At 48.7% G+C, this 27,029-nt stretch overlaps 1 protein-coding gene across 1 annotated transcript in view; it reads right to left on the bottom strand.

The window, feature by feature from the left end:
• Window positions 1-23,685, bottom strand: part of INPP5D (inositol polyphosphate-5-phosphatase D) — a 114,040-nt gene extending 90,355 nt beyond the window's left edge. The window contains exons 1-2 of the mRNA XM_064485272.1: window positions 23,397-23,685; window positions 8,493-8,556 (exon numbers count right to left, since the gene is read on the bottom strand). Coding sequence (XP_064341342.1) covers window positions 8,493-8,556; window positions 23,397-23,530 — 198 coding nt within the window. The 5' untranslated portion in view covers window positions 23,531-23,685. The remainder of the gene's footprint in view (window positions 1-8,492; window positions 8,557-23,396) is intronic.
• Window positions 23,686-27,029: the final 3,344 nt, after the last annotated feature.

Raw genomic sequence — 27,029 nt, 5'->3', positions numbered from 1 at the left:
TGGAGAGGAGCTGCCTCGGGGCAGATGGAGCCTGGGGCAGCTCCTGATTAATGCTGCAGCTCGCCCCCAAACTCCCCTGCTGCCTTCGCTCCCTCCTACACCCAGTTCCTGCTGCGCCCACTGTGCCCCTGCACGCAGAGCAGATTATGAAACAGCTGCCCCGAACGCTCCCCTCTCCTCTGTTGATGTCACTGTTGTAGAAGGAATCAGAATTTTAGAGCATGAAGGCACGTGGAGGTCTCTAGTCTTCTCCCCTCCTTTTACAGGTAAAGAAATGGAGGCTGGTCCGCCCTCACTTATATTACAAATTTACCCCTTATTCATATATTTAGCTAATACTTCTTGAGTGCCTATTCTGTGCCAGGTGCTCTTCCAGAAGCTGCAGATACAGTGATGAGCAAGACAGATGAGGTCTTAGCCCCCCTGGGTGTTACATCCTCACGGTGGAGACAGATGATGAACGAGTGGGTCAGTAAATGGCAGAGGCAGTCGCTGTGGTGGGCAGAGCCACAGCCCCTCAAAGACACCCATTTCCCGACCCCTGGAACCCATGAAGATGTTTTGTTACGAGGCATCGGGGAATTAAGACGAAGAGGGAATTTAGGTTGCTAACATACTGACCTTGAGATAGGGAGGTTATCTTGAATTATTTTGGTGGGTCCCATCAAATCCCAAGGGTCCTCATAAGGGAAAGAGGGAGGTGGGAGAATTGAAACCAGTCAAAGTACTGGGGAAGGAAACCAGGGCATCATGCGTGCTAAGCATGCACTTTACCACTGAGCTATACCCCTACCCTGCTCTGAGTAAACTTTAAATCTACTTGTTTAACTGTCCAGTTTCCCTCTTTAAAGCCTGGGACTATGCCTTCCTTGCCCCAGGATGAGGTGCTAAGGCCTCTTGTAAGAAGGGTCTTAAGAGTATTGCTTTGCCAGAGACACTGGATTTTGGAAAACACATTTCTTCATTTCAAGACTTCAGAACTTTCCCCGCCAAGTCATGAAGGACATAAGTGTGGTAGAGAGACAGGCAGACACTCTGACGGCCATCAGCCGCCCAGACTTTTTTGACTTGGACGGGCAGGAGCAGCTGGACCGAAGGGACTTAGGGATCTCTTACTTCTCTCTTAAAGAAAATCTCTTCGTAACAAATGACTAACTGATGACCTACTAGTTAGTTCAATACTAGGGGGAAAATTCTGGATTCTTCTATCTTGGGATTGCTTAAAATTGGGTACATCTCTGCCAAGAACAGGGGTTGCAGGTTAACCTTAAAAGGTCTCCTGAGCACTGCGAGGTAAGTAGGAGCACCATTTTCAAGCCAAGTCCAGCTAGGACTTCCATTTGACGAATGGCCACGAAGACTGTCCTGGGCCAGGTTCTAGCAGACACAGAGGCAAATGAGACCCTCACCCTTGTTCCCGAGGAACCCAGAGCTCACTGGGGGAGACAGACACAAGGCTGAGTACCACCCCACATGGCCAGGGCACGGCAGTGGGAAGTGGGGAGGTGTCTGGGGAGCACAGAAGAGAAGGTGAGGATTCTTTTGGAGGAACTGGCTGGGCCATTCACTGCCTCCTGTTTAAGGGGCACTCCTTTTGGTTTAGAAGTTTCCTAAAATACCACTCCTTCAAGCTCCATGAATCGGGGGTTCAGGGGATAATCTTAATAATTGCTTGTCACTGGTCTCTAAGCTGACTATTCCGTGAAGGCGGGGATTGTGTCTGTGAGGTTGACTGCTGTACCCCCGGTGCCCAGCTAGTATTTGCTGAACAAAAGAGTAGATAAATAAATGGCTGTGGGGAGTCTCTCAGCTGAGTCATTCTGGAACATGGACGGCAGATACGACTGTGACACTGACCAGACTCAGCTTAAAAGTAGGGTCATCTTGATCCTCGTTCAAGAAAGTTAGTGGCTTAAATGCCATGAAACTCACAACTGGCTCCACAGTTGGGGCCAAACTTCGGTGTTTGGAAAAGCAAAGGCCAGTAGCCCAGTGTGGCAGCAGCATCAGATTTAACCTGGTCCTCCCCTTCCAGCCTCAGTGACAAAGGGCCAAGCCAAGGGGAGGGAGGGTGGCCCAGCCTTCAGGCCATAGCATGGCAGGTCAAGTGATATATATTCCCATTCTGTCACTGATTGGTTGTATGAACCCAGCAAACAGTGTTATCCCATCTGAGCCTTCTCTTTGTGTTTAAAATGGGAATAATGATAGTAGTACCTCCCTCTCAAGATTAAAGAATGTGTATCAAGTGCCTGGCTCCTAAGAAGGGCTCAATAAATGGGGGCAATGGTGACAAGAGAAGATAAGGTAGGTCCCAGAGGGCTTATGGGACCTTCCCTCTGGCTCTCCAGTATCCTCAGGGCTCTCTCACTGCTACCTAGTGGGACCCGAGGCACCGGCCATTGCCCAGACCACTGCCTCTGTCTGCCCCAGTTCTTCAGCTGACCCAAAGAGCAGACACAGGACAATCTCAGTTCTCAAGTGGATCCTGTTACGGACAGGACAGAGAGGCCCAAACTTGGCACCTCCTTCCCTTCCCCACTCCTGGGTCGTGATCTGGGACCAGTTAGGGTTCCTGGCCACTCATTCTTCTTTCCAAGTCCTCCCAGACCATCCTGTACCACTCTCAGGACTGAGGAGAGGGGACAGTCAGGGACTACGTGCCTCAGACCATGGCTTGTCAGCTTCTGGTGCAGTGAACCTTGATGCTCGATTAAAATTTTTCTTTTTCTTTTTTTAAATTCCCCTAGGAAGGTCAACATTTGCATGTTAAGGTACTTTTAGCTTCAGATAACAGAAAACTTGAATTCAACTACTTGAACAAAAAGGAATCAACTATCTCACAAACAAGAATTCTGGAGACTGGGTATTGACCAGGCTGGTTAATTCTGCTGAGTTAATTCAGTGGCATCACTGAGGACCCAGGTTTATTTCATCTTTCTCCTCCATCCTCTGCATATTGGCCTCACTTTCCAGCTACTTCTCCTCTTGGTTACAAGACGGCAGCAGCAGCCCCAGCTATTGCATCATATGATAGTTTCCAAAGGTAGAAAATGGACCATTTCATCTTTGTGTCTCTTTATAAGACAAATAAACCTTTACCAGAAGCCCTGAGGAAGATTTCCCTTCACATCTCATTGGTTATGATTGCATTCCATTTCTGTGCTTAAACCCACAGCTGGTGTTGGCTTTGTGTGGCCTCTGCTTTGGGCAACAAAGAGGAAATGGGCCCATGTCCTGGGGCAAGGTGGACCAGAAAGCTTGAAATATGAGAATGAGGGACAAGATGGCCAGAGGGGAGGGCAAAAGAGGACAGACAGTCATTTGGAGATAAAGGCAACAAACAGAAATCACAAGAGCCGGAATAAAAACTTACTCAAAGATCCAACAGAAAAAAGTCTTCTGAGCCAAAGAAAGATCCAGGTTTGCAAAGAGAGCAGGCTGAACACATTCCAAGAACAATTGAAAGGAAAATGACAAGAATGAAAAAGAATTCCCACCAGCTTCAAAGCAGAAAAAGAAAAAAAAAAATGGTTCCCTGTGATGGGACTAGTACCAACTCGGCCTTGGATTTTGTACCTGGGGCTATTTGTAACACTAAGTTTCTCAAGGCAGTGGAACAACACCTCTTCAGAATTCTGAGGGAAAACTCAGTCTCCAAGAATTTTATCTCCTTTTGAATCTGAAGGCAACTGGAAAATGTTTTGAGTTACTCAGAAGCTTGGAAAACAGGCCTGTCCATGTTCTACAGCAGATTAAACTAACATGAAAAGAAATAAAATAACGTAAAATGAAATAAAATAAACTTGCATTAAAATGAAGGCTTCTAGAAGGTGGCAGCCATGGCCTAAAGGGACGGCTTGGCCACGGTGGACCCCTCCAGGCCCCCTGCCCTGTGCGGCCTCTGTCATCTGCCTTGTCTGCTCCCTCTTGTGCAATGCCAGGAAGTGCGTGTTCGAGCCACATCCTTGGCCCAGCGGCTCGGACGGAATCTTTACTTCACTTGGCGACCACTCAGAACAATAGCAGCTGCCACCCTCTTCCTGAGCTTAATAACAATGGCTTAACCGTCAACCCTCCCGGACACTTGTGACCGAACAGCTTTTAGAAAGTTGTTTTGTTTTCTCTCTCCAAAAGCCACACTGCCCGGAGCAACGTGCGGGCCAACGTCAGGGACCAGGAACTGAGTCATGGGTCTCACCCGACTCGAGCCGCTGGGGTTTTCTTCTAAATGGGGAAAGAATACCGAGAGTCTACGAGGCTGACAGTTTCAAACTCCCTCTTCACATAAACGTGCCTTAAAACCTGTGTGTGTCTCTGACTTGACTTTGACAGTCAACGTCCTGAACAGAATCTCAACCACGAGAAAAGACAGGAAGTTCGCAGCGAATTCGGCTCTGATGGGGGAGTCGGGGCGGTTTTTATTTTCAGCTTTATTCTCCTTGGTAAGAAGGATGTCAGAAGAACAGCAAGGGTTGAGGGGGTTGTAGGAATGGAGCCAAAGGGCCCCCCTTTGCTTGGACTGTGGTGTCAGGCTGTTTATGTGACAGGCCTGCCCTGGGGCCTCCCTTCAGGCTGGCCCATCAGGACTGCTCATCCTGCTTCAGACTGAGCCCCGTGTCCCAGGGAGGAGGGTCATTGCAAAAGGCAGCAGGAGCCTCACGGCTCATTCCGGAGTCAGCCCTCCTCCTCTGAGGGTCACTTCCCTTTCCAAGCCTGGGAGGGAGTCTGGGCCTTACAAGAAACCACTCTCGGTGCGGGACACCCAGGGCCGAGGGGCTGGCCTCCCTCTGGCCTCACATGGTGCTCAGAGCCCTGCCCACCCCCACCCCCAGCACAGCAGCTCAGCCTCCAGTCCAGAATGTTCTCAGGACCTAGGGTGGCTGCTGAACAACTTAAATCCATGGGTTCCTGAGGTAACTGAGACACAACCCACAGCCCACAGAGCAGAGCTGAGGGAACCTGATCCCCCCCAAACCTGCCCCCTTCCCACCACCCCAAGGCACGGCCTAGAATCTTCTAGAACACCGCCTGGCTCCCTGCCCCCCTTCTCTGCTGCCTCTTTGCCCTACACCTATTTCCATCTTTTCTTCTGTCACAACTGCCCCCACACTCACCTTAACTCCTCTCTCTTTCTTCCTTCGCTTTTTCCTCCTCCCTCTTATCTTTCTCTTTCCCTTTCTCCTTTTTTTCCCTCCCTTCTTTCCTCTCGCTTGTCTTTCTCCCTCTTTCCATCTCATTTCCTGCCATTCTTCCTCCTCCCTCACCTGAGCACGAGGTAGAGCTCACTTATGTGGGTTCACAGATGCCACAGATTCGTGTGAGGTCTGTTCCCTCTCACAGCAGGTAGAGCCGGTAACAGCGGTGCCGGCGGCTCCCCCACACCGACCGCTCCCCAGGGCTGGGTATTTTATGGGTACCCAGGGGCATGTGTGTGACTCCCACTTTCCAGTGGAGTCACATCCTCGCCCAAGGCCACCCAGCTGGCACAATCTTGACTCGAGACAGCCGGGGATAGAGCCGTCTGCTTGTGCTCCAGGAGCTTCACTGATGGACCACATTTGGGATCAAATGTTATCTACACCCATGGGAGGAAAAGAGGCCTCCCTCTTTGAGAGGCTACGTCTCCTTGCCTCCCCATCTTCCTAAGGGCAGATCCATCCTTCCCCAAGAACGCCCAGCCAGGTGTGGACACACTTTCTGGGGTCGAAGAAAGAAAGAAGGGTAGGTCTGGAGACTGGCTGTGAGCCCCACTTCTGCAGGACTCAGCTACATTCATACGTAAAGCAAGGGGGTGAATGAAGTTACGATTTACACCCTTCCCTCCCATCTCGGATTTTTCATAAGTCTAAGAAGGTGGAGTGAGCATAAAGTCACTAAGCATCAGGATCACTTCTTTGCCTGAGCTACGTGGGAACGTCACGGGCCATGACGTGCGGCCGACCTCGTGAAGTCGCTTTGCAGCAGATGAGGACGGAGCAGCTCTTCGAGTTTGTCAGAAAGACGGGGGCCCCAGCGCGAAGAGCTAAGGTGATTAAAATAAGATGAAAGCCTTTGCTGCTTCACTTGGCAACGTTTCAGGCCCGATTCTTATTTTGGGGAGCCTCATATTCCGTGGCCCCAAACAGATTCAGGTGTAAGGAGTGAGTTATTTAGAAACTGTGGCTAAGCTCAGAAAAGAGTATGAGGTTTTGCCTCAACATGAAAAGAGGAACTCGAGTTAAAATAGACCCCGATCGGTAACTGCGGGAGCTCCGTCAGCGCCAGGACCCGGCCTAACTGTGCATGTGCTTTAACCGGCTCCTCAGCACACAGTGACTCTGGTTATTCCGTAAGGTGATGTATCTTTTGCGGAAGGCAGAGCCTTAGGTGTGGAAGTCGCCCTGGCTGCCAGGGCCCCATAGCTCCCTGTACCTTGGTGATCAGGTGTTGGCCACCAAGGAGGTCGCAGGCCCAGTGCTGGTGTTAGGGGCAGACATGTCCAGCAGGGCCCCAGTTTTTCTCCGAAACCTGCCTGCTCATCACCCTGGCTGAGCATGGGCCTCAGGCAACCACAATCTGTCCCCAAAGCCTGGGAAGGCCCCGGATTCTGAAGCTGCTGCAGGACAGACAGTCAGTCCCAGGAATGTGTGATGCCTTTGGCAGCAAGAGGTGAAGAGGAGAGGGAACAGACCTGGAAGCAGTCTAGACGTTTAGAGCTGTGGGTACAAACTCTATACAAGAAGCCACAAAGTCATGTCTTTTCCAGCTTAAGGCCTAGTCATACTTAAAGTCTTCTTCCCTTTGAAGGAATAGAAGAAACCACAAGGGGGAAAATAGATCAAAAGCACTGACTAACTTTTAACTTAAGAGAGTTTAGACTCCTTTCAGCAAACCACCTATCAAGGACGCCAACCTTTGTGGGAAAGTTCACACAGTCCTAGACCTGGGAAAATGAGAGTCCTCTGAGCCCCACTGTCTGTCCCAGGGAGGCCCCCCTCGGGCGGCCTCTTCCCTGATAGGTGAGGAGCCCACAGGAGACGCAGCTGTCCCAGTGATGAGCAGTGGCCAAGTCTTAAAACGACCATCCCATACTAGGCATGCCACCATTGGTCCCTGGTGATGAGGCTGAGAAACATGGGCGTGTCTACCCAGAAACACTCAGTGGATATTCTTTAGACACTAGTGCAGATGCACGTATGGGAAGGACCAAGAAGCCAGAAGCAACACTCAGCCTGCCCTCTACAGTGGGAAGCAATTCTACTTGAGCCCAAACTTGCATCTCCATGGAAGCCCTGCAGCAAACAGCCCCATTCCCGAGAAGGCAGCTTCATGAGCTCCTGGGTTGGCTCATGCCAGGCCCTGAGGGTCTCAGCACCTGTGCCAAGTGGCTCATTGAAGTGGTTTCTTTGATCCTCATACACACTCTCCCAGAGGCATTCTCAGCTTCTTCGGCTTGACGTATTTACAGTGACTTGTGCCCCAGGGACCTGCCTGCTGTCCTGCCCTTGAGTCCAGCTCTGTCTGTACAACTGCATCCTAGTTCTGCACAAAATGCATCATTCCTTCCACATCTTCTGATCAGTGACTCCACGCCAGCTCGCCCCTTCCACTTCTGCTTCCTTTTCAACGAAACCCCACAGACCCTGTCGTCACTCCCCTATGACGTGGAGTCCCAACCCTCATCTATCGCGGCTGCTCTGCTCAGCACGTGGTGGGGGCACTCCGCTGGCTGGTGCCTCTCACCAAGGGCTGGAGAACTGAGAGTGACTCCTCCACCCCCACTGTGGACACGAAGAGCGTCACCTCCTTTGTTCTGCCCACCTCCTGCTCTATCGGTGCAGCCAGAGAAAAAGCTCCCCTGGCCTCCACATCACTTGGCTGAAATGCACTGTGGTCGCAAAACACCTGTGGTGTTTGCCGTGTACACTGTATGGAGGGTGGTCTTCCCAGAGTCGGTGCATCTTGTCTGGCTTTCTTTAACCTTTAATGCAAGTTCTATATGTTTGGACTTTACATGATGAAATCAGATGCCCTGAGCATCAGCCTTTGACAGAACAGATCTCTACGAATTAAAAGGTACTGTTTTGGGCTAATCTTTTAGGCAATCTTCTAGCCCCTCAAAAACGAAGGTCTGTTCTCCTCCAAGTTCCCTCCCTCCTCTCCTTCCTGGTCCACTTGCTCTCATGCATTTGGATGCACTGAAGAGCATAATCGACCAGCCACAGTCCCTTCTCCTTCGTCTCAGAGCATCCTTCTTTCCTTTATTTCCCCATCACACACAGGAACACAAATAATGTCCATCATGTCACAGGGCAGGGCCCCTGCAGGGTCACAGCCTACCCACTAAGCCACCCCACCCAGCTTCTTCCAGGAGAAATACAGGCTCAGCCAAGCCCCCGTGTCTAGGCTGCTTGGGACACCTGCTTTCGTCCCTTCTTCCTCTTTTCACTCTTTCTTGGCCAACAGAGGCTCCAGTCATGGTCAGATTTCAAGGTTTATAAAGGTCTTACCTGAACAGTGAATTTATCATCCTCATTGGGCAGAATCCTGTACGTGTAAACGCAATTCCGGTACCTGAAATCGAGCAAACACTGAGTTAGAATCTACCCATTCCTTTTTCTGGACATCAAGCAATCCTGGAAGGAGACATTGCTTTCCCCTTTCCCACCCCCTCAGCACTTGAGGAGCTTTAGGAGAAGGCGGCCGGGGTCTTTTGGACATGATTTACGTTGGCGCTTTGACAGCTATGCTGTCTGATCTGAAGGAGTCCACCATCTGGAAGGGCTTCCTCAACCTCCGAGCTGTCCTGTTGGCTGAAAGAACGGAGCCAGAGGGGGTGTTTCAAGACGAAATCAGACTCCAGGGGGCTGAGCGAGGTGGGCCCGTGCCCAGCGGGTGTTGGGTGCGGCCACACAGAGGGTCCCGCCGGCCAGGGCAAGGCTGGCAAGGCTTTGGGTCCAGCACTTCCCTTCTGTGGGGCTCCCCCACCCCCGTGGCTGCCTCCCCTGGAGACTCTGCCCCGAAGGTCAGCCACCATCCCTTCAGAGGCCTGGATTTTCCCCGGCAGCTGGTGAGTGAGCCTTAGGGTTGCTTCCGACACTGAAGGGCTAGGAATTTCGGATTCTCGTCTCTAGAAGCTCTGGTCCAGAGGCTCCCCAATGGGAGGAGGAAGGAGAGCTACTTTTTACTTTCCTAAAACTTTCGAGAAGAAGGTGGAGTTGTCAAGTCTGAGCACCCTGGGAGAGGGACCCACTGAGGGATGGTCCAGCCGGGTGACACAGCCCGCAGGGAATCTGGTGGCAGCTGGCGGCCACGGAGGTCCCTTGGCTCTGCTGCTGAGCCCACAGACAGAATGGTGTGGTGCAAGGCTACTGGGTCTTACACTCCAGTTGAAATGGCTGGTCTGTGCTCTCACCCACCATAACCTCCCCTCCCCCATTTTCCCCACTTGGGATTCTCGTGGACCGTGAAATCTCGCCCAGCCCCAGGCAGGGGCCACACTCCAGCTCACAGATACTCATCTGTTCCTGTGGTCACTGCTTCAGTATGGAAGTTTCACTTACTTCAACCCTTTCATGTGCCTGGCGCATCACTAAATATTTATGCTATTGTTTAACTTGATTTTTAAACGATACACTCGTTAAAAAAATTTAACACCCCACAGAAAGGTATAAAATGAAAAGCAAGTGTCTTTTTCCCCCACCCCTGTGAGTCCCTTAGGTTTCCTACTCCTTTCTGTAAATCATTCCAGAACATTGAAACATACACGCAAACTTAGACAGGCACGTCTTTTCAATGCATATAATTTCATACTATATACGTTGTTCTGAAATTCGCTTTTTTTACCAAAAGAATAAAGTAACCTGTCCAGCTGTGCTCCACCACGTGGCTGTGCCGTTATCTGTTTGACTAGACTGTGATGATGGACGTGTCATTGTTTTTGGCTTTTTGCTATTATAAATAATGCTGCAGCCAACATCCCTGTTCTTACCTCTCGTGTACATTGGTGAATCCAGTTTTAGTTACCCCATCAGTAAAAAGGGGACAATAATAACATTTAGTCCGGAACACACTAAACATGACACTCACTGACATTTGTTAGTGATTGTGGATAAATCACTAAAAGAAGAACAGCAGGGCTGAGGGACACTGTTTTTTGATAGAGACTAACAATTGCCTTCTAATGAAGTTGTGTCACATTTTGTCCCCTATCAACCGGATATGAAAGTGTCAATTTCCCCACACACTGCCAACTGGCTGTTATCAGACATTTTAATCTTTTGCAAATCTGAGAGCTGAAAGAAAAATGATGGCTTGCTTAAATTTGTCTTTCTGTGTGAGAAAGGTTGAACATCATATGTTTCGCTACTTGAATTCCTTTTCATGTCTTTGCTCACACTTTTTTTGCTTCCTTTTTGATCATCTTTTGCTTATTTATTCATAAGGCTTTGATATATGCTATAATATATTTTGGAGTTATTTATTTTTAAGTTTTTTTTCTTTTTAGCTGTGTAGTAGTTTTACAATTTTACGTGGTCAATTTTACAATATTTTTTAATGGCTTTTGAATCAATGAATGTTTATGAAGGTTTTGGAGAATGTTTTGGGTAATTTCACTTCCACACATCTCTTCATTTCTCATGGGAAAGTTCTTTTTTCTCTCTTTTTCTCATCCCTTTAATTCTCATCCTTCTGCTCCCTGTCCTTTCCCTAGAGCCTGAACTGACAGCACAATTGGCTTATCTCAGAGGTTGCAGGATGAATCTCTATCCTGTGCCTCACCTCCCGGAGATGTCCAGGAAAAGGAGAACTCCCTCAGACCCCAGCCTAACTCCCCCATCCCCACCCACTCTGGTCTCAGCACCCTCTGCAGAGGCTGCCAGGCACAAGCCAGAGCTGGAAGCCTGCGCTGCTCTTGGCTTTCAGCGCCTGTTCTCGCGACACTTCCTCCTATAGATATGCAAATCAGGCCAGGGCCGAGAACAGCATCTTATTTGGCTGAGGGCAGCTCATCTGTGGAAGAGGCTGAACAGGCCCCAGACATCAGCTTGTAAACAGAAAGAAAGAACACAGAGTCACAAGGAGGGGAACAGAGACAGCGTACAGAGCAGGAAGGTCCTTTAGTTAGTCAAGTGTGGCAGACAAGCCTTTATGGCTTTTTCAAAGATGTTCTAGAAACACTGAAACAGAGAAACAGCTCCATATTACTCAAACAGACCAGAATTCAAAGGCTAGTACAATAGGAAGAGAGGACTTTCCCCTTTGATAGTAGTATCTCAGCATCTCCAATGTACGGGCGAACGCATCATCCCTGGGGCTGAGTCAGGAGATCTTTGAGGGAAAGTGTAGAGCATCACCCCCACTTCCACCCCTGCCACACACAACCCCTGGGGGAGCAGGTGGTCCAAACTGCAGGCTGTGGGCTGCTGGGGGCTCTGCAGGGAGATGGAGGTGGACACTCCTTGGCCTCCCACACTCACTGGCATCCGTACGTCCCCCTGGTCCTTTATGCATAAACGAATACATATACGTACGTGTGCATATACAGATACAGATACACAACATACACATATACGCATATGCGTAAACATACATATACATACACACACACACACATACAATCTTATATGTAAAATGTTTAGCGTGAGGATTCCACAACCAAATCATCTTTGACAACTACTGCACTGGAACATAATCCAGACACCGTGCTCGCTGGGGGCCATGGGTCCCCTCCAGCCCTTTCCCACCTCTTTACAGTGACCTAGTAACAATCTAGGGCACTAACACTGGTCCTCAGCTGCTATTTCTTCCAATGACTGGGTCACATTTCAGGGCGTGTTAGGAATATTGGAGATGGGCTGGGATGATGTTGGGTCCACCCCAGTCTCATCCATCCCCAGTGCGTTCGAGTTTACTCCACTCTCAAATGCAGTGGGGCTTAGAGCAAACTTCCCATGTGACTGCTTACAGCTGCTGGGTGGCTATGAGTGACTCGAGGTGCCTGCGCTGTTCCACGCAGGAAGATGCTTCCCCCAGGAAGGGCACTTTCAGATCGTGGTTTGGGAAGTTTTACTTAAGAGGATAAGCAAGTGGAAATAGGAAGAAACTACTTTGTGGCACTTTATTTATTCTCTCAGATAAATATTATTGTCTATATGACTACTCCTTGCCAAACAAACACTGACAAGCATGGCCATAAGCATCAAAGGAGAGCCCCACAGAAAGAGAGAGAGAGAGAAATCAGACTCTGAAATTCGAGAACCTCATTAGTGTCTCTGTCTCACTCTGCTGATCAGCTTAGCATGTTCTGTAATTGTTTTAAACCCCTTCTTAACCCTCGTGGTATATCAGTTCCAATTTCTAATGTTGTTTGTACGTGTTTTCTCTTTTTTTCTTACGTGAGTGTTGCCGACTTCTGGACAAGATGGGATGGGAGAACAAGACTTGGAAACTGCATTCAAAAAAGTAGAAATAAGATGAAACGTAGACCAGCGTAGAAATAAGAGAAAACGTACGTCAGCCCTAGGAACCAAGGGTGTTCTCCATGCATCACCAAAACCTCAAAGCATCCCAGCCAAAAGCAGTAAGAAAAAGAAGCCATTAGGTCAGAAAGAAGAAAGCAAGGGGGGGCAGCCTGGTGACCAGGTGAGAGGGAAGATAGCTAGTGTTTTGGGGGCACGTGCTAAGCCCAAGCGGCCTGGGGGTCCGGCAGGTTCCTTGCATGAGACCCTGGGAGGAAGCCCACCCATCTGTTCCACACCACCCCCGCATCACTCAACCCATCAGGTGGATTTGGGATCAGAGGGCTCCCACTCCCACCCCTGCTGGTTCTTTTATGTTTGGGAAGAGGAATTGGGCAGAAACCCACGCCAACTTGAAAAAAATTAGATCCAATTTTTCCTAACAGTTCATGGTTGGAAAAGAAAAATCACCAGACCTAGAAAAACATCACCACTCAAAAGAACAGTGTCAGTTTTCTATGGGCTCAAAGGTGGTATCTCCATGTTACACAGAATCACTGCAAAAAGAAAAAGGAAAGAAAACACATTCTGGAGGGGAAGTCTGATTTGTGAACTCAGTAAGATTTAAGAGACAGCTGCATCTCTGAAACTGGAAAAACCAACTGTGAACATGGAGCAGCACGATGTAAGAAAGACTGACCATAAGTGGAAAAGCTAGAACTCCACAGTCAGCACTACACCCGCAAGAGAGGCGGTAAATAGCAGCTTATGGGATGGAGAACTTCAACCAGGAGGAAGACAAACCTGAGAAGGTCAGTACAGGAGGAGAGGGGAGGTGAGAAACACAGAAGACATTTCTCTGTCCTCAAACATATACACGGTAGGGACTCCTGAACACACCGTTAGCTTTCTAATATAAAAGTAAAAAGCAGAGCAGGTGAATAAATCTAAGAGCATATGACTTGCAAAGCAGAGCATTAAATGGACAGCCCTCTGACAAATAGAATAGCAAGAAGAAAAAAATGTAAGTGAGCTGGACACACTCCTCTCACACCCCCTGCTTCGACCCCCAATACACCCACTTTCTATCCTTCTGCACCTGCCCTGTGTCCAGCGAGCTGACCTGTGTGGGCTGCCTCACCACTAACTAATGAAGGTGAGAGATGGGTATTTGCTCCCCTGACCCGACCCCACCCCACCTGCTGCAGATTGGCAGTGGCTGAGTTGCTCCTTGGGAGGCCACAGCTCAAGTCAGATGGCCCTGCTTCCTCCAGTCCAGCAGTGGGGATGGCTTCCCATGGCTACTGGCCCCAGGCTACTCACCATCTCTAACCCTAACCCTCCTTTGGATCATACCGTCTATTTTCTGCTGGGATCCTGGCCAACACAACTAGTAAGTAAAACCAGTAATGAGAAAGGAAGGTAGCAACAGCAATAAAAGAGGAAACTTAAAATTATAGCAAACCATGCATAATCGTCTGCCAGAAAATTGGAAAATCTCAACAAATGGGCTGTTTAATGAAAAATATATGTAATTTATCAAAAGTAACACGAGAGGAGATAGAAAACAAGAATAAATCAATACCAAAGAAGAAATTGAAGGAAGTATTAAAGAGTTATCTCTACAAATGGCTCTGAGGAAAAGCACTTTTGCCAATTTTTTTATATATTTAAAAAATCAGATAATGATGATGCTATGTAAATGTCTCCAGGATGTTTTATGAAACTTACATAAGTCTTAAACCATAACATGATCAAAATCACATAAATCAATCTCACTTAAGAACACACATGCAAAAATCCTAAATAAACTTCAGAGTACAATAAAAAATTATCAAAATCAAGAATAGTTCACTTTAATCATGCAGAAGTGGTTCATATTAGGAATTCTATAAAATTAAGCTATTATACCAGTAAATGAAATAAAGGAAATAGCATAATCATCTCAATAGCTATTAAAAAGGCATTTGATAAAATTTAATACTCAGTCCATCAAAAACTCTTTATAAAACTAGGAAAAGACAGCTCCTTCTTTGACATGAAAAAGAACAACTAACTTTTTTTTTATCAAGTGCTAACTTTGTCCCAGATACTGTCCTTCCCAGGCAATACCATGTTTGATTCTCACAGTACTTCTGCCTTAGGTAGATGTTTTCTATTCCCAATACCCTCTGCTGTGAAATTTTAGAAATACTGGCCAATGCAATAAATTGTGAAATCTGAATAAGAGTTATAAATATTTTGAAAGTTGACCACACAATAGTTATAATTTGTATATGATGTGATTGTTTAGCAAGACAATCCTAGAGAAGCAAATGAAAACAATTTGAAATAATAAGTAAAGTGATAGAATAAAAGGTGAATCTATAAATTCTACAACTTCCCTGTATGTAATCAGTTACCACAAAAGGTTTCATTCACAACAGTAACAAAATTATAAAGTAATCATAAGTAATCATCACAAAAACATGCCAGATCTAGATGAAGGAAGTGATAACATTTAAAATAATAGAGATAGCTATATTTATTGTTAAGACTGAAAAGTACTAAAATGTCCACTTTTACAAGTTGTATTAAAGATTTCATGTAATTCCAATCAAAGTCCCAAAACCATTTTTTCCAACTTGACAAAATTATCATCTGGTTCACCCAGAAGAATAGAAAAGAATAAATGTGAAAATCCTAAAGTACAATATTTTATAAAATTGTGGTAATGCCTTTGGTATGAAATTGCTGTAAGAAAAGTAGAGATACATGGACTTGGGTAAATGGGCAAGAAAGAGATACAGAAGACTTACTGTATAGTAAAAGAGGGATCTCAAAAGGAAAGGGATAAATGATTCAGAAAGAGGTTTTGAGAAAAATACACATAAATCTTCCCACCATTCATTAATTCCAGAGAGATTAAAGTGTTCAATGTAAAACAACAAAACAAAACCAAAAAACCTGTCATCTCTCCATCTGCTTTTGCCAAATACTGTGCTAAACACATGATACACACTTTTTCTTCAATCCACCCAACCACAGTGCTATGTGGGTATTCTTAGCCCTGCCAGATGAGGAAACCAAGGTCCCATGGAACTAGACAAACTGCCAGAGCTTGGAAAGGCAGAGTCATCTCTTAGTTTATTAGCTCCAAAGGCCCTGCCTCCCACAGGAAGAAACAGAACAGAGTATCTGTGTGCAAAGGCAGTCTCTATATTGGAAAACAAAGGGGAAAAAAATTTGCAAAAGAACAAGACTGATAGACTTTACAAAATTTTACAATCTTTGACTGTAAAAAAAAACATAAAGTTTAAAGGCAAAACACAGTGAAAATATTTGTAATAAATGTGATATAAGGAATTCATGCAAATAGATAACCAAAAAACTACAGTTTCAGAAGAAAAATGGCAAAGAGAATGGAACAGACCATTCACAAAGGAGTAATGATGAAGGTCAATAATCCAAGCACGTTCACCATGACTGCCATCAAGGAATGCAAACCCAGACGAACAGAAATTGAACACCTTTCACCTTGCAACATAATAACGTTTCTTTAAATGAAAATACTCAGAAGAGGGAGACTGGAACAAGGCGGGCGCTCTCTAGCACTGCTTCCCGGAGCAAACACTGGAACAGAATTTCTGGAAAGCAATTTGCTGTTTTGCATCAAGAGCCTTAAAAACGTTATCCTTTGATCTAGTAATTCCATCCCTGGGAATCTATCACCAGAAATGTCACATATCTGCACAAAGACCTTCACCACGGTCATGTTGATAACAACAAAACACTGTTAGTAACTTCAATGTCTACTGACAGAGGAATCATCCATAGATGATGGCATGTCCTGTAATAGAGTTTGTGCGCCCTTTAAATATGATACTTAGGAAGAAATGTTAATTAAATAGCAAAATGCTAATGCTGCTAGAAAACACAGACTCAAACGACATACTATCAGGTATGTGTGCGTATATGTATGTATGTGCATACATGCGTAGGGAGAGAAGATACAACAACAAATGAACGATAACTATGTTAGTCTCCCGTCTCAGTGATTGGGCGATTATTTTCTTTCTTTGCACTTTGGACTCTTTGCATGTTATGCTTAATACTGTATATTTTTAAAGTCACTTGAAGGATCTCCGCCTTGTCTATCAGAAAATCTATTTCTGCATTGCCACTGACGCCCAGGTGGCCTCATCGGGTCTGTCCCCTCTGGAAGGCAGGCTTCTGGTTGGTGAGTGAGGGGGCCAGACCAGCTGAGCCTTTGGGGGCCAGGCCTGTCTGGGGTTATTTAGAACAAGTCATTGAACTCAAATGGTTTGGGTCCTGGTCCTGGAAAATACATGTTTTTCTAGTTAATGGGACAAAGCGAGTGTGAAACGAGCAGGGGAGAGAGGAAGGGTCTGGTCCACGGAGCTGCAGTCTTGTCCTGCCCGCTTCCCAGGGCCTGGCCTCCCCACGCCATCCACCGGCTGTGCCCCTGAGACTTTAGCTCCCCCAGGGCCTCCCTCCTACACTGGAGTTCATCACTCTTGAGAAGGCCTCCACCTCGTCATCCTCCCTGGCTTCATTCGGTGGTTCTTCCTGGCGACTGTGCCCCAGACCTCTCTCTCCCTCAGGTGCTCAACCCTGGCCCCAGCGGCCACCGGCCACTTGTGCGTCATTCAAGTCCTCTTCCTGCCTCATCTCTCTGAGCACTTCCTCTGAGGAGGCCCCACATGACAGCTCAGTGTCTCCCGGAGGCTCCCGCAGCCTCCAGGAAGTTCCAGAAGTAACACTCTGCCCCCGCTCTCCTCTGCCTTCTGCAGTGGGCCCCTCTTCACAGATGGGCGCTATGTTCCTCTGCTTCTGAGCTGGCGCTACTCGCTTTACAGCACGTAAAACATACTGGCCAGCATTCAGAGGGTGCTGACTACATGCTGGCCTTGGTTGTACAGGTTACCCACGTTCTCTCTATCTACCCTCTCAACAATCCAATGACAACAACAGAAAGACAGAGAACCCAATCTTTTAAATAAGCAAAAGATATGAATAGACATTTCTCCGAAGAAGACAATCAACATCATTCATGATTAGTGAAATGCAAATTAGCACCATCATGAGATACCACTTCACACCCAGTAGGATGGTCATTACCAAAAAGATGACAAGTGTTGGTGAGGCTATGGAAAAATTAGAACCCTCACACACTGCTGATGGGACTGTCAAATGGCCCAGCTGCTGTGGAAAACAGTCTGATAGTTTCACAGAAATTAGACAATTACCATGTGACCCAGCAGCTCCGCCCAAGACTATTGAAAACACATGCCGATACAAAGACTTCTACACGGATGTTCACAGCACAGTTATTCACAATCGCCAAAAAATAGAAACAACCCAATGTCCATCAACTGGTGAATGACTAAATAAAATGTGATATATTTATACAGTGGGCTATTACTTTTATTATGGTAAAAAGGAATATTTGTACTACAACATGGATGAACCTTGAAAGCATTATACCAGGTGGAAAGAACCCAGATACAAAAGACCATCTACTATGTGATTCCATTTATATGAAATACCCAGAATAGACAAATGGTCAGAGACAGAAAGTAGATTAGTGGCTGCCAAGGGTTGGGAGGAAGCAGAATAGGAAGTGACTACTAGTGGGTTCAGGGTTTTTTAGGGGGATGATGAAAATGTTCTGGAATTAGATATTGGTGATGGTTTCACAACATTATAAACGTACGAAACACCACTGAACTGTGCACTGTATAAACGGTGATTTTATGGGATGTAAATTATACTGCAATTTAAAAACATGAACCCAAGGAGCATGCATTTCACCAGTGAGGATGCTGGGTAAGCACAGGGAGGTTAGCATCTCGCAAATGCTAGAACTCACATCAGGCCTAGCCAACCACAGAGGGCTTGCCCCTAGGGATGGCATCACATGGCACGATTTAGGGAGGGGAGAGCAGACCTTCTCTTACTCCATCCCTGGGCAGGGGGGAAGGCCTGGCGAGGGGCACATCTTATTGCCATGCCGGGGTTCATACTCCAGGAGATGGGACCACTCAACAGAAAAGTACCAACGTCTGTGCACAGGTGAATTTAACCTGACAGGTAGGCAAGCTTGCAAGACACACCAAAGCCTGGTTCTGGAAGGATTTCTCCAGGGTGCCAGGCATGGGCACAGAAACTTGGAGACACTCAACATTAACCATGGTTTTTCTGAATCACTCCACATAGAAGGTACCAGAAATCCATTACACACAATCCTTCCTGGCCTTGGATGCAGAAGGAATGCTCAGGACAGTTGTCTGTGGACAAATTCTTATGTATACTAGGTTTTAGGAGCCGTGGTCCTCCAAGCTCTGACTACGGCCTGTGCCAGCATTTCCCACCACTTTCTGTCAATACCAGATAGTAAAAACAGCCTTATTCTTTGCATTTGCACTTAAGTAATTCACCAGCAGTGTGAACTTTACTGAACTTTGAAAGGGGATTGGAGGAAGGAGGATTACATCACACCCATTCACGCCGCAGTAAATGGCTTTGCGCTTCTCCTGGACATTTCTGCCCTCCGAAGCCCCTTTTCTGTGGCTCCATCACCAGGGGTCTCCTCTCCAGGCCTCCCCTGACCCTACACACACCCAGGCTTGCTGGCTCCGTTCTCTTTCTCCCTTCCAAGAACAGCATGAATTCAAGTCCTGTCCCTGCCATCTATCAATCCTATAAACGTGGCATGTTACCTAGCCTCTCTGGGTCTCAGTTTCCATATCTGTAAAGTGGGGGTAATAATAACACTTCCTCCAAAGGCCAGTGTGGACAGTAAGTGAGTTAATACATGTAAAGAGCTTAGAAGAGAACCTGGCACACGATAAGCCCTTTATGAGTCTTTTGCTGTTATTTTTAGGCAGAACAGGTTAGCAACCACCTTTGGTTTGTGGGAGCAAGGCTCGTGGCCTGCCCGACCTCAAGTGGCCTGTCGCATTCTTCCCAACAAGTGGGATGCCTTTTCTGAGGGCACTGTCGGTGACTAAATGTCCTTCTGGTGCTTCATCTTTCTGGCTGTGCTGACGAGGCTGCCTGGGACACTGTTGCCAGGAAGGAGGCCGGAGGTGGGCTTGAGCAGCTCGTGGAAAGACTTGCGCTGAGGGAAACCAAGACTGTCCCCACCACAGCTGGCTGGACCAGGTATTGGTTGCTGAGTCACAGGCAGCATGTGCCCGGCCCCTCCTCTGGGAGCGAAGCTAATTCTCTCCAGCATGGTTTGGTGGGAGCGCCACCCAACCCAGCAGCCCCCACTGGATGGCCCCAGTCCTGTGAGAGGCCCCAGCTCACTCTCAGGGCCCAGCTGCTCTTACAGAGAGGGAGGTGTATCCTAACGACACCGGCCATTGCTCTGGCTCTGCCTGCACAGTCAGGGCAAGGGGGGGCTGCCCCTTACATTGATGGACCCCCAACCCCAAAGGCAGACATCTTCTCTACAACAGCAAACACTTGACAGGTGTGCTGGCCCCTACGTGGATGTGCAGTCCTGGCAGGAGAAGGACACGAGTTTCCCAGCCTCTTAGCATCCTCATCCAAGATGCGCTGAATGTCTCCCTCATGGAGACCCCATGGACTCCCTAGACCAGGGCTGACTCCGCTGGCGGGTTCAGCGGGGCCAGATGAGGATGACATGGGCCCCAGCTGGAAGAGTCTGCCGTCCCTCACGTTCTCAAGCCCCTGGCTGCAAGAAGGCAGAGCTGGCCTCAAACCACGTGGTCAGCTGCCTGGGGTCTTCCCCTCCAGCTCTCTGTGACTCAAGATGAGCCCCGGGGTCCCCCTAAAGCAGGGCTTTCTGAGTTCCTGTGGAGAGATCTGAGCTTTCCTGCCCAGTGGCAGGTGGCAGGGCTGACCCCTTGAGAGGAAATGTGGGTTTGCTAAGCCGGGGGCGAATGTGCACTCCTAGGTCACGTGGGCGATACTGAATCGCAGCCTTGTCTTTTGCTGTCTCCCTCACCGCCCTCCCTAGTTCCATTTAAATAGTCAAATCCTGTCCTCTTTCCCGAGAATGAAGGCCACTCCCGAGGAAGCTGCCCTCAGTTCCTGGAGCTCCATCTGAGCACAACTGCCTGACTGGGCAGTGGAAGGACCCTGCCATCCCCTCACTCACCGGAGGGGCCAGGAGGATGCTCCAGCCACTGGGGCCCAGGCAGGACAGGTCTGGGCACCCTGGGCTCTGAGGCCTTTTCCCATATGGATATTTCTAGAGCAGGAGGGCCAGTTTTTGAGGCTTCCTTCTGCAGTCCTGGCTCCTGTCGGAGCAGGGTCATTAAAAGGCCCTGACCCCACAGCTGCCCAAGCAAGGTCCTGCACTCTCAGCAACTTCCAGAGAGACAGCAGAGGGCGAAGGCTGACGCTTGTGCAACTGAGGACAACCCGGCTGCTCCTCCCCCATCAGGGTTCCCACCGCTGGGCCGTGGGCCTGGGGGGCATGGGGCGAGGTCTTCACCAGGCAACAGAGAAAACTAAGGATGGAGGCCGGGGAGCTGTTTTTCAGGAAGGTAGACATATTTGATTTAAGACAGGCCTTTTGGCCTTTTTTAAAGAGCACGTTCTTCCTGCCTTTCTGGTGCCAAGTGGCAGCTAGTTGCCGTTCTAGTAGGTTTTTCCATTTTTGAATCTCCTTAATTGGCAACATTAAGAGTGGCAGCAAAATTAGGTCCCCCAGATTTGGGGGATATTTGGTGGTTCGTGGTGTCCCACAGCCTCCAGGGGCTCCTGGCCCTGCAGGAAGGGTGGCGTCCCCTACCGAGCAGAGGGAAAATGGGAGCCCTGGGCCTGGGGCAAGAGCCTGGCCGAGGGACTGGACTCCCTGGGGAGGGCTTCGAGCCTTGCTGCCTGGACCTAAAGGGGCCTTGGGGATGGGAGACTGACAGGAAGTCCAGCCCTGGGCTAAGAGGCTGATGAACATCTCAGGAACCACAGGCACCTCCGAAGGGGTAGACCCTGCACATGGGCGGAGGCTTGGAGAGTTAACTCAGCACAGGCGAGGGGAAGGGAGGAGAGGTAGAGCAATACTGGAAACCATCCTGGACCCCAGCTTGCCACCGGCCAGCAGGGCAGTGTGGACAAAGGCCTGAAGCTCTCTGAGGTCTGCTCCCCTGCAAAGCTGGGGTGGTGGGACTAGAGGTTCCAAGCCCTCTCCCAGCTCTGGCTCTGGCTGGTCCCGCTGCTCCCAGTTTGGAGTCAGAGACCCACGTTCCTATCTGTAGCCTGAGCACAACCACAGCACCCGGTCAAAGGGCTGCTGTGAAGGTTAGCGGGCTAGAGCCTGGAAGTGGCCGGCATGAGACTAGGCCCCCGGAACACCTGATGGAATCAGCCTTCAGCCAAGGTCCCCAGGAAGGGAGAGAAATCCACGTGGGCTGAGTGGAGGCGGATCAGACTTTCCCCACCATTTCTACGGCCCCGTTGACGGGTCCCCCATAGAGGCAGTGCCTGTGGGGAGGTCTGGGTCAGCTTCCCTTCCCCTGAGTGTGAGAGTAGGGGCCGCAGGAAGCTGGCCTTGGACTGGAGGTGGGGCTCTGACGCAGTCTGAGCTCAAGCCGAGCAGCCAGCTGTGAGCCTGGGTTAATTTCTAAATGCTCCCAGCTGGCCCTTGTAAATGTCCTGGCTTCTGCTGCCACCTGGAACCTATGCTCACACGTGGCTTGACAGGTGTAGGCGTGGGGTAGTGGGAGTCTGGTGGTCTGGGTGCAGCCTCTGGGTGCAGATGGCTTTAGCTTTGACAGTCGTCACTCATTAACCTTTCTGAGCCTCAGTTTCCTCATCTGCAAAGTGGAGCAACAAAAGGACCCACACTTGAGGTTGTTGTGAAGATGAGATGGGGTGTAGGGCAGACAAATGCTTAGATTCAATGCTCCCAAAAAGGCCCATGTCCAGGACCCACTTCCCCTCTTGCGTGGAGAGTGTCAGGGCCTGCCTGCTTGGAGGGACCCTTCTGCAAGCCCAGGGAGGCCACCTGAGAGATGTAGATGGACACACCCTTTCCCCATGGCGCCCGGCACTGCCTGGGGCCCCAGTGGGGATGGTTAGTCTGCAGGGCTGCAGGGGTGCGGCTCCTCAGCCTTGGAGCGAGTGATGTTGCCACGGTTAAGACACTGGTTGAGAAGCATGTTTTAATAGGAACCTCCAGCAAGCGGCCAGTTCCTCAGTTGTTAGGACAATTAGCACATTCAGCAACCTCCCAGAGCCAAGGGACAGGGGCTATTGATGGTGGCAAAAAGGCCCAGACTGGTGGGGACACAGCTAAGGGCTGAGGAGGGCAGAGAAGAGGCTCCTGCTAGTGATGATGGGGACTTCCTCTGCTCCCAGGGCCCCAAACACAACTTCTGGGTGAACTGAAAATCCTTTCTTGAATGAACCCATCCCACACTCATGGCTCCCCAAACCATGGCTTCCTCCAAAGGCCCAGAGCCTGGCACAGGAAGGGTCCCTCTTGCTACTTCTGCTCTTCCAGGAGTATTTCCAAATGGGGCATCTTTGACCAACACCTGAACTGACCAAGCTGCTGCCTAACACAGCCACCACCATGGAGTCCTGAGCTTCTGCCTGGCTCAGAAAGCCCACACACCCCCCTTCTCTTAGCCCCTGGCACCCCAAGGAAGTCCGGAGCACCACAGCTCATGGGTAGCTGGGGTGTGTGACCAGGCCCCAGTCTGGCTCAGGAGAGCCCCGGCCCTGCACAACCTGAACTCCAAGGCCAAGAAGGTCCACCATGGGCCTCAGCAGGACTCACCAACCGACCCGTGGTGCATGCAAGCCAGGTTGCTCCATCCCACCTGGATAAAGACACCCCATCTCAGAACCGGGTCCCTGGCTAAGCCACGAGCCAGCTCCCCCTCTTCCCAGTTGCACCTCCATCATCTCCATGCCTGGGCAGGAGTGGCCAGCCGGGGCAAAGGGACAAGGGTGGGTGGGCACGGTACTCACAGCACACAGAGCGCGTATGCCCGGGAGATGGACTCGCTAGCACGCACGAGGAAGCTCCCATCCTTGCCCGTCCTGGAGAGCAGCTCCTCAGCTTTGGAGCGGGTGATGTTGCCATGGTTCCAGCAGGGGACCATGGCGGGCGTGGGCCTCCCCAGGCCAGGCCGGAGGCCACCCCACAGGACCTATGCACCGCCAAGGGGAGCTGAGGCCCCTGCACTGTGACCCACCGTCGGTCTCTTCTCAGTCGCCCCAGCTGCTGCCACCAGCTCACTGACCGACTTCCTGTTTCAGGCTCTCAGCGAGGGAAAGGAAACGGAGCTGCAGAGAACTTCCTCATTACAGAGACCAAGCAAGAGAGGTCCTCCACCTTCCCACCCCGCCCGTCACTGCCTGCTGCCCCTCCCTCCCCCTTCTGCCTGGGCTCTTTCCTTCAATGGGGCTCAGATCCCAGAGGGGCAAACATCAGCTCAGGTCCTCCTGGGGGAATCGTCAGCTCCCCTGGCGTCAGGAAAGTCATGGCCGGCTTCTGAGGAAGCATGGCCAAAGCAGCGGCCATTCTGAGGCCCGTCCTGATGCCCAAGCGGGGTGGCCACGCCTTGGACGGATGCCTTAGCCTTCTGCCCTCCCCCAGGGCTCTTCAACTCCCTGTTCCCTCCTTCCAACCTACCCATGGAACAGAGGCTCACAGGACAGACTTCTCAGTGGAGACTAAGATCTACCCCAGAGCTGAGCAAAATTGAGGGGCAGGGGTATAGCCGAGCCCCATCCCCATGTTGGAGACTCACAGCCATCCAGACACCATTCAGCCCTGGGCACTGGGAGAAACTTGGGTGACACCTCCTCCCACAGACACACCAAAATTACACCTTCTTACAGAGCAACTATCTATCAGAATAGCAAAGGACACAAGGACATAAAGAAGGAACCACAATGAGATGAGTAGGAAAGGCAGAGACGCAGTAAGTCAATACCCACCCCCCGGGGTCAGCAACCCACAAATGGGAAGACTATCCCAATCATGGAGGTCCTCCCCAAGGAGCAAAGGGAACACCAGGCTCCAATGCAGGGATCCTGCAGTGGGATGACACACCCCCAGAATGTCTGGTTTTGAAAAACCAGTGGGGCTTATGTTCAGAATTTTGGGAAACACAAGCTCTGCTCTTAAAGGGAGCACACAAAATCTTATACATTCGAAGACCCAGTGCAGAGTCAGTAGCTTGAAAGGAGCCTGGGTCAGACTCATTTGCTGACCTTGGAGAGGCTCCCAGAGAGGCAGCAGGCAAATGGGGCTCCCCCTGGGACAGAGAGATGCTGGCAGCAGCCATTCTGGGGAGCTGGGTCTACCTCAGTTACCCTGGCATCAGAAAGTGCCATTGAGGAGTCCTACCTCTAGCATATCAGTGCCAGGGACCCAGCCCTGCCCACCAGTGGACTGGCACCACCCCTGCATTTTCCCCAGGCTCCACAGACAGCTGCTTGGGACCCAGCCCTGCCCTCCAGTGAGCTGATACCAGGCCCAAGCCCACTCCCCAGCCACGCAGGGACCAAAACCTGCCCACCAGTGGGCCTGCAGCAGCTCCACAGCCCCATGGGCTGCACAGCCAGCTCAGGAAGAAGCTCCCCCTGTCCTCTGGTGTGCTCACAGCCACCACACAAGGCACAGCCTTGCAGCCACCAGGGCCAGGGGTCAGCTCCACCTACCAGTGTGCCCACAGGAGTCAGCCTCACAGCGGAAGGGCACATGCAGCCTGTATGGGGCACCCCGGAGCATATAGCTCTGGTGACCAAACGGGAGCATGCTGCTGGGGCCCACAGGACATCTCCTACAAAAGGCTACTTCTCCAAGAATGGGAAATATAACCAACCTACCTAACACACAGAAACGAACACAGAAAACTGGGGAAAATGAGGAGACAGAGGAGTATGTTTCAAATGAAGGAATAAGACATAACCTCAGAAAAAGAGCTGAAAGAAGTGGAGATAAGCAATCTACCCCATAAAGGGTTCAAGATAATGATTATAAAGCTGCTTACCAAACTCAGGATGAACACAGTGAGAATTTCAACAAAGAGTTAGAAAATATAAAAAAGAACCAAAGAGAACTGAAGAAGGCAATAACTGAAATAAAAACACACTAAAAGGAATCAACAGTAGATCAGATGATACAAAGGAACAAATCAGTGATCTGGAAGATAGGGTAGTGGAAATCACTCAAGCTGAACAGAAAAAAAAGAATTTTAAAAAAATGAGGACAGTTTAAGAGACCTCTAGAACAACATCAAGCATAATAACATTTGCACTATTGGGTCCCAGAAGGAAAAGAGAAAGAACAGGGGAAGAAACACTTCCAAACTCATTCTGTGAGGCCACCATCACCCTGATACAAAAACCAGATAAAGATATCACAAAAAAAGAAAATTACAAGCCAGTATCACCGATGAACATAGATGCAAAAATCCTCCACAAAATATTAACAAACTGAATTCAGCAATACATTAAAAGGATCATATATTGTGATCAAGGGGAATTTATTCCAGGGGTGCAAGGACCTTAAAACATCTGTAAATCAATGTAATACATTATTAATTTGAACATTAACAAAGTGAAGAATAAAATCATATGATCATCTCAATAGATGCAGAAATAGCTTTTAACAAAATTCAACATCTTTTACGATAAAAATGCTCAAGAAAGTGGGTACAGAAGGAACATACGTCAGCATAATAAAGGCCACATATGACAAGCCCACAGCTAACATCATATTCAATGATGAAAAGCTGAATGTATTTCCTCTAAGATCAGGAACAAGACAAGAATGCCCCCTCTTGCCACTTTCATTCAAGAGGATTGGAAGTTATAGCTACAACAATCAGTCGAGAAAAAAGAAATAAAAGGAATCCAAATTGGAAAGGAAGAAGTAAAACTGTCACTCTCTGTAGATGACACAATACTATATACAGAAAATTCTAAAGACACCACCAAAAAAACTACAAGAACTCATCAATGAATTCAGTAAAGTTGCAAGATACAAAATTAATACACAGAAGTCTTTTGCATTTCTATACAGTAACAACAAATTATCAGAAGAAAATTAAGAAAACAAACTCATTTACAATCAGAACAAAAAGAATAAAATACCTAGGAATAAATCTAACTAAGGAGGTAAAATATGTGTACTTTGAAAACTATGACACTGATGAAAGAAATTGAAGATGTCACAAACAGATGGAAAGATATCCTGTGTTCATGGATTGGAAGAATTAATATTGTGAAAATGACCATACTACCCAAGGCAATCTACAAATTCTATGCAATCCCTATCAAAATACCAATGGCATTTTTCACAGAACTAGAACAAATCATTCTAAAATTTATATGGAAACACGAAAGACCCCAAGTGACCAAATCAAACTTGAGAAGGAAGAACAAATCAATCACATGCATTGATTTCAAACTATACTACAAAGCTACAGTAATTTTTAAAAAGTACAGTACCAGCAGAACAATAGACACTTAGATCAATGGAACAGAATAGAGAGCCCAGAAATGAACCCACACTTATATGGGCAATTAATCTACAACAAAGGAGGCAAAAATATACAATGGAGAAAAGAGAGCCTCTTCAATAAATGG

Source organism: Camelus dromedarius, chromosome 4, assembly GCF_036321535.1.
Source record: "Camelus dromedarius isolate mCamDro1 chromosome 4, mCamDro1.pat, whole genome shotgun sequence".
In the NCBI taxonomy this organism is placed as follows: Eukaryota; Metazoa; Chordata; class Mammalia; order Artiodactyla; family Camelidae; genus Camelus; species Camelus dromedarius.
This window is presented reverse-complemented; position numbering and strand designations above follow the sequence as displayed.